The sequence below is a fragment of the Prunus persica genome, chromosome G2 (assembly GCF_000346465.2).
Source record: "Prunus persica cultivar Lovell chromosome G2, Prunus_persica_NCBIv2, whole genome shotgun sequence".
In the NCBI taxonomy this organism is placed as follows: Eukaryota; Viridiplantae; Streptophyta; class Magnoliopsida; order Rosales; family Rosaceae; genus Prunus; species Prunus persica.
This window is the reverse complement of record NC_034010.1, coordinates 22958371-22966555: the sequence shown is the minus strand read 5'-3', so window position 1 is coordinate 22966555 and position 8185 is coordinate 22958371. Positions and strand designations below refer to the sequence as shown.

The 8185-nt window shown below is 38.3% G+C and overlaps 1 protein-coding gene across 2 annotated transcripts; it reads right to left on the bottom strand.

Moving 5' to 3' along the window:
* Window positions 1992-7645, bottom strand: LOC18786291 (exportin-2). Of its 2 annotated transcripts, none has more exons than XM_007220215.2 (2): window positions 4441-7645; window positions 1992-2428 (listed from the first exon to the last, which is right to left on the bottom strand). In XM_007220215.2, the coding sequence occupies exon 1, from the start codon at window positions 7357-7359 to the stop codon at window positions 4441-4443; it is 2919 nt and encodes a 972-aa protein (XP_007220277.1). In that variant the 5' UTR covers window positions 7360-7645; the 3' UTR covers window positions 1992-2428. The 2 variants fall into 2 exon arrangements, with proteins under 2 accessions (XP_007220277.1, XP_020412529.1); XM_020556940.1 differs by having other exon boundaries at window positions 2414-2501; window positions 4441-7617.

Here is an 8185-nt window from a genome sequence, read left to right as displayed (position 1 = left end):
CCTTTGAAATTCTTGAATTTGTTGTTTACATATGACTAATAGCAGTTGATGCAATCAACTATGTGATCACCAATAAAGTTAGTTTAGAGTTCGTTTGGAATTGCTCGTATAACAATTACATTTGTTCACACACTATTTTATTTTAGAAACTTTTTTTTATTAGAAGAACATCGAAATTTTAGTACAAAATTCAACCATAAAGCGTTTTTTTGTATGTCAAGTGCAATTATAAGCATTTTTGGTTGTCAATAAACGTTTTTAACATTTTCAGAAACTCTCCCAAACAGACTGTCAACAACTTTGTCAATGATGTTGGTCTAAATAGTACGTATCTAGTTTTTAATAATATTTCTATTTGTTAAATTGACGTGAATTTTTATTACTCTCTTTCCCAATGACTTAAAATTTTGAGGTCTAATAATCCTCTAACAAGAAAGGATCTTAGCTTTGAAATATATATATATATATATATGCATTGTTGTGTTGGTCTAATGTCTTCTTTCCATCAAACAAGAGAAAATGCTTTCTTGGAACAATTGTTTTCAATGAAACACAGAATACAAGCCATACACATACACATATAGATGGCAAAGAATTGGTCAAAGGGATTAGGTGAAGTCACACCACTAACACTATAAGTAGATTAACGAAAGTACTAAAATGGCCTTTGGACCATCAACTTGGTGATGATGATGGTAGGTTATCAGGGCATAGATGTGGGGACCACTGGCCATCCCTGGGACCATTTGGTGGGGTCCCCAAAAGACATGACCAATCATAGTTTTTCTTTGGTATCAATATTTGGTTTGGAGAAGGCTTGCTGGTAAGGAACATGATATCATGCACTTAAAAAGACATAGTTATGTTATGTCAACCATACACTAATTAATCCTCCAAGAAGAGATTACCAAAAAAAGAAGAAGAAAAAAAAAAAAGGTTTTAGTGGAAGTCAGTTAGGCAGTCCAGCAAACTTCATAGCATTAGCTGATCATAATTTGATTATCGCATAACACATTTCGTTAAACACTGCTATGTAGATGGTTAGTGCTTGTTTACGAAAATCATTAGTTGATTAAAAAAATAAAAAAAAACCTAGTTAAATTTCATTTATTTGATCAGCATTCAATAGGGAAAGAGAGGAAAAGAATCCCACGGAACCCTTTTTTTGTTTTTTTTTTTTGTTTTTGTTTTTTTGTGTTTTTGTTACATCAAAGGAAGAACCTTTTGGGCCTGGTCCTATGAGACGATGGCTATTTTATTTGTTATCTCAAGAGTCATGGTATAAAGCTGATAGCAACGATGGTTGGCGTTGGCTTAAGAAAGATTTAAATACATTTTCAAAACTTACGTGGGCATGGCAAGTGCATGATGTCAGTTAATGCCATAATATTTGTGTAATTAATTAACATCTAAGAAGGCTTTTAGCACTTGTTTAGCTTATAACTTCAGTTGCAGAGCCTTTTAACATCTTACCAACTGGCGGAGAAATTAAAATATCATTCTATCAGCACTTGGGCGTTAAACTAGTTGGCTAAGACAGTATGCCCATCTTTTGAACCCGAGTTCAATCTCCCTCCCCGTATATTAGAGTAATGCTCTAACAACGACATTTTCAACTCCAACAAATACAACTTTAGGTAAGCTGGCCAACCAAAACATTTGCAATCTTCTGAACAAGATTCTGAGGTGCCTTGTCCATTGGGAACCACAGATTGCAGGGTGCTCGAGAATGCAGTGCACTAACACAATATGCACATTATTTGCATTAGTGCTGCAAGCATGCTTCCACTAAAACTTCCTTTCTTCGGCATCGACAAAGTTGAACGTAAAGCTTTCTTTTCTTCCTCAAGACCTAAAGGCTTCCAGTTCTCCATGGTTTAGCATAATTATCTGAAGTTTCATTTCTCAAAAACGCAAGGCAAAATGATTACTTAATTTTTGGTCTCTGCACACACTTGCTAGTTGCTAAACAAGAAAAATGACCAACCTTCTTAACTTAAAATGATGCAATAACTTTCTTTTATATAAATCTTTTTGCGAAGACGGTGGTGAAATAATGCATACATGCAATATTACTGAACAAAAACAAACTTACATGATAACAATACAGATCTACCATTTTTAGACAAATTGCATGCTGAGAAAGGGCAGGAAGCCACAAAGAAATAACCCATGATGATGTATGATTTAAAACCCAAAATCCAATTAACCAGCGGGTGCTTGCTGTGCACGGTAGATCCACTCAGAGAAGTGTAACCAAAAATCCCGCATCATTTCTGCTGAAGATCTTAAAAGTTGCAGAGATGAAGAGAATCATCCAAACCAATAGACTGCAAGATGGTATACGTTTGCTCACACATGCATGCTGACCAAGACTTGTTGAAACTTCAAACAAAAATAGTCCACATCTTCATCGCCACATAAAATTCTGGAAGTTTCCACAAGAAGTTTAGATGATTTCTTGAAGTGGTGGCACGAATTAAATTTCGATTGAACAGAAACTAAAATAGAACATAAAACAAAGATTTAAAGGGGGTAAAACTGTACAAAAGAGGAGCAGTAAGTTGACTGGTTTATGCACTCACACAGATAGACAGAACAAATTTCCGCATATCATACATGCCATTAACAAGCTAGTACATGAAGAAATATACATTACCAACAAAAAAGGTTACAATTACATGTTATGCATGGCATACTGGGATAACTTCAACAACTATATTGAAAATATAGATAAACGTGCCTAATCATATTTACCACAATAGAGGAAGATATGGCATCAAAGACAAAGGAAAATTTGTCATACATAACTGTAACATACACAAACAGGAACGCAGGGAAATTCATAGGTAACACACTCACTCGTGGGCTGACTAACATTGCTAGATTGAGAAATGAAGACAAATACAGCCAGAGCTTAAAAAAAGTTTGAGCAGGTTTCAGATGTTTCAAAGACCTACAGGACCAACTAATCCATCATTACCAATATTTCCAGGTAAATTTTCACTGTGACTTGGGGAAACCCCTTGAGCATTGAACCAACAAGGCTAAATATCAGCCATAAAGACCCCTCCTCTAGTGCAGAAATGAAACCAAGACATACATCATTATTTCACATACTCACAAAACTGGCCAAGGAAGCACAACTAATAGTCAACTCATCAGCAAGGCTGTTGCTTTCCTCCTGTCACACCATGAGCAAACCAATTTCTGGCAATACTCAAACCTCAAACCAGTCCCATTCAACCTAAAAAAGTTTTTGCAAACCACAAAAACACTCATCATAAAAATGTACCTACAAATCACAAAACACCGAAGTCTAATGCTCCTTGGCCACTGTTAATACCCCAGACTCACCATCTATTTTCAACTAACTTTTGTTTACACTTTAATCAATGAATATTTCCAAGCAAGTGATACTTTTCATTCTCATCCTACTTTAAATCTGTAGTTTCTTGGTGGCAGTATTTGCAACATGAATCAAAGATGCTCACAACACTTGCCTAAACAAGATGTATTCCTGGATTTTTATACAATGGGTAACTTTAGGGTCCAATGCACATATGTTCTTAGCTGATGGACAATATATCAAGGGAGATTCACTATAATACCCAATATTGGAGCCTAAATTATAAAAAAAAACCCTATATGAAATGGACTTTAGAAACACACCCAAAACCCATTTACAACATAACAATAAGGCTTTTAACTTCTTTTAAATTACAAAACTGCCATTGATTTCTTAAAACAAACCCAACCCAAAAACCTCATAAAAAAGCCCAAAACACTCAATGGGGTATCAAAGTAATTTAATAATTAAAATTAAATTCAATAGGGCCAGCTATTATTTTTGGGGTTTTTTTTGGGTATGTTTATAGAAATTAAATAGTGTAGGGTTTATTTATAGTTTTAGTGCTAAGAATGGGTATTTGACTAAATATCTCATATATCAATAAGATATGCACAAAAATTCTTATGAGTACACATCACTGAGAAATATGGTGTGGATGATTGAAAAAGAATAACACTCTATGAAGGTAAAAGCAATGATATAAAGAGACGGATACATATTTTCTAAAAAGCAACTCTGGTTACATATCAGAGAGGGGAAGGAGAGCATATCATGGAAAAGAGAGACTAAGGTAAATCGTTGCTGACGGTCAGTGCACATAATCAGTTTCTAATTAGTATAAGATAATGAGAAACAAATAACAAGGAAACAACCTTTTATAAATATAATTCAGTCTAGCACCGACTCAACTTTAATCCTCATTGTGTTTCACATGCTTATTCAACAAACTATTGTCAGAGACTCAGAATATAAATATATCACAAACAATTCCAAATTGTAAAAACGACATGATTCATACACATCAGGCCTAATAGAAAACGGTCCATAATTAATAAAGCAAGAAAATTTAACTTCAGATGCGTACTCACTCAAACAATTGTGCAATTATAAGAGCTGCAGAGACGAAGTAGTTCTGCCTGATTGGTTTGGTCAAGATATTGATTGATGATTTGAGGGTATCTGCCAGGGGAAAGTGCAGAAAGCCTAGCCAAAGAAGTCACCAAAAATTCCTTCGGATCCCTTATATCTTTCAGAGGGTCATCCTCTGTCTTCCCAGCATTGTGAAGACGAACAAAGGTGGCAGAATAACCCACATTTTCTGCAATATCAGGCATTTCTGGTTCTTCTTCAACCCTATCCTGCTCAGGCCGTGAAAGAAGGGTCACAATACTGTCCAGCATTTTCCCCCAATGTTCAACAGCTGCGGCATCCAGAAGGGCTGGAGATTCACATAGAAGTCTAGTTGATGCAACTGCAGTCAACTTAGTCTCAATGACTCCTGTAATAAGCTTAAGATTGGATATCCAAAACTGCACCAAGATCACCTGAAATATGTTGGCCTGGATAGCATTCATTGTATCTGCAAGGTTTTTAGTGCCGTGCTTGACCAGAAAGAGTGACATATAAATCAAGAGAGACTTGATGAACCTTCCTGTTTGTTTGTCTTGGAGCACGGTGAAAAGGGCACTCCAAATTTGGCCAACATAAGGTGCAATCACACTATAATCAAGGCTTTCAATAATAGTATTTAGCACATAGAAACCCTGTTCATCTGTGTTACGAGCTGAAACAAGTTTATAGGATATCCCAAGCACCTGTGTCAACCTCCCCTCTTGATTGAGTTCATGTGGTACCTTATGAAGGAATGCTTGAAGCAATCGCACAAGAGCAGGAACATTAGAAGCCTTTCTCCATAAGTCAGGAGTCAAAAGTATCTCAAAAATCTGAATGTATGCCGATGAAATTGGTGGCCTATTCAACTCAACTAGTTGAGCTAGCAGCTGAAATGCATAAGGAAAGAACTCAGTCACATCTTCACCCAATATCTTCTGGAGGCTGGGAAATAGGCTTCTCTCAAAAATTGTTATTAGAGAGGCATCCTTCCCACATGCTCGCTTCAGAAGAACAGCAAGCGACTCAAAAATATAGTGGTTAAATACTGGATTCTTGGGATTTTCACAAGCTTTGTTGAGAATTAATATCAACCCAGTAATGCAAGGATCAGCAATCTCACGAGAGATGTCTGCAACCCCGAGAACTCGCATAATACACTTCATTACATATTGGTTTTCTTCAGATTCTGGAACCTTCAAGGCCTCAAAGAGGTTGGTCATCAGTTGTGGCAGCACAGGAGAAACATCTGCTGAAGTATATCTTGCTCTTCCACCCTCATCCTTTACAAGCAAAAGTTTCTCAATACAACTTGCAGCATAAGAGTGAACAACATTTGACTCGGCACGAAGGAACCGAATCAAATCCGGAAAAAACTGTAATGCCATAGGCTTTGGTATATGGTTCCGGAACATTGTGAAAAATTTCAGCGCACCAGCCTTAAGCATTGGAAACCCATTCACATCCTGACTCTGCAATTCTGGAACAATTACAGTCAAAAAGAAGTTCTGAACATCAACAAGATCAGTCGAAACAGAAGTACCACCGGCCTTCTTAATAGCAAGTGATACAACCAAGTATATAGCACAGTCCTTATCCTTCCAATTCCCAACTGGGTTTGCAGCAAAAGAGCTTAGCAAATTCTGTATCTGTACAGAAACCAAATTGGTAACCTGTGGTTTATAATTGGTAGCAATCCCTTTAAGAAGCTCACATGCAATCCTCCTCCTAGTATCAAGATCACTACCTTCCATATCCCTTCTAATGAACTCAATATAGTTCATCTCAAACAGCTCTTCATCCTCATCCCTCAACCTCACATTAGGGATCACAATGCCCTGACAAATCTGTGGTATCACTCCCTCTCCAGCAAAAAGATTATGATGCACACTTGTGCTAACGGTGGTCAAAAACTTTATAGCTGTAACAGCAAGATGATCACGGCTCGACACCTGAGACACATTCGACAATAAATTCCACACAGAAAGAGCAAAACCATTCAAGAAGTTTTGAAACTCTTCCTCATTCTGCTCCATATAAAGGTTAATATTCTCGCACACGGCTGCGCGCAACTCATCAACCACGGCAAGCCCATCAGCACTACTCTCAAGCGCTGGATAATTAGTGGTTAAATACTTTTGCATCTCACTCATCCACTCATTCATATGGTCCTCAAAAAATTCAGGCAAATCTTGAAAATTCAATGAGTAGAAAATCCTACAACACAATCTCTGCGACTCGAACAGCAGCTTAAGCACAACAACGGACCCACCACCGGAATTGGCGGACTCAATCAAATTCGCGGTTTTAATGAAAATTTCCAAAAGGGGTGCGGCAAAATGGTCCAAACAGTATTTCAAATCAAGCAAAAGATCATTGGTCTTGTACTGATACCGAAATTTCTTAAATATTGAGTTAGCAGTGCCGAGAATACCGTTAATGGCGGCGTAGTCGCCAGCGCTCGAAGCGTTCTGGAGGCGGGAAATGAGCTCGGGGAGCAAAGCGGGCCACCGCTTTGGGAAATCGTGCTTGCCGATGAGGACTAGTGCTTCACTGAGTTGGCCCTGGATTTTGGGCGCAGCAGAGAGCATGAGGGAGACGATAAGGGCTTTGATCTGCTCCTTCTCGGCTTCGGTGATAGTATGCTCGTCGTCGGAAGAGGAATCGGGGGCCCATCGGGCCTTGAGGTGGTTTTTGAAGTTGACGGAGGCGGCCTGCCGGATCTGATCATCGACGGTGGGTTCGGCGACGAGGCGAAGGACGGCGAGGCCGTAGTTGGCTTGTTGAGAGACCTCGGAGAGCGAAGCCTCGGCTCGGCGGCGAGGCTCCGGGGCTGGAGAGAGAGTGTGGAGGAAGCACTGAGAGAGGAATTGTAAGTTTTCGGCGTTCCACTCCATTGATGGGTTTTTTAAGCTCTGTCGTTTCCCTAGGGTTTTTTCTGCAGGGAGACTGCTACTGGACTAGGGTTTATGCGAGATGTGGAGATTTTGAATGTGAGCCAAAGGTGTTTGCGCAAGTAACTGAAAGAGAAGAGAGTTTGACGAGAGGGAAAAACGAAAGATTTTCGGGGATTTTAATTTTGGGGTTTTGGTCTGTGAACTGAGTACTGCTGACCAAGAAAAGTTGGGATGCTTTCTTCGCCCTGGTTCTAAACGATGTCGTATTTAGGTTGTGAAGGTGAGTTTTATGTGGAAATTTCTTTATTCTTTATAGAAGTACAAATTAACCCTAACTATAATAGGGAATTTTTATACCCAAATAAACCTAATTAAATATAATTAATTAATTTTTAAATATATTTTTGTTATTGGTTATCCTAATTGAGAATTTGGATCAAGTGAATGATATTTAGAAAGTTTAACTGTTGATTTGCCCCTTGAACTTGTACTTAACTTTTAATTTACCCCATATATTTTTTTTTAGAAAATTAAAGATATGAACTTCATTTTTCGTCAATTTCCCCTCGCCGTCTAAATTCACAACATTTCATTCAATTTGCCATTAAATATGAGGGCAAAATGGTCATATCATATGTTAAAAATAAATAAAAACTTTTAAAAATTGAAATACTATTTTCTCTCTCTCTTTTTGTGTGCTAGGTTATGTGGGTGGGTGGTGGGAGCAGGGATCTGTTGCCGCCACAGGGGAGGGGAGGGGAGGGAAGAGATGGGTATGGGGGTTGATCTCCAGGGGAAGAGGGCAAGGGCTGGGGGACTGGTCTAG

Excerpts from the sequence above, each read along its gene's own strand:
- LOC18786291 (XM_007220215.2), bottom strand. The coding sequence starts at position 7,359 with ATGGAGTGGAACGCCGAAAACTTACAATTCCTCTCTCAGTGCTTCCTC.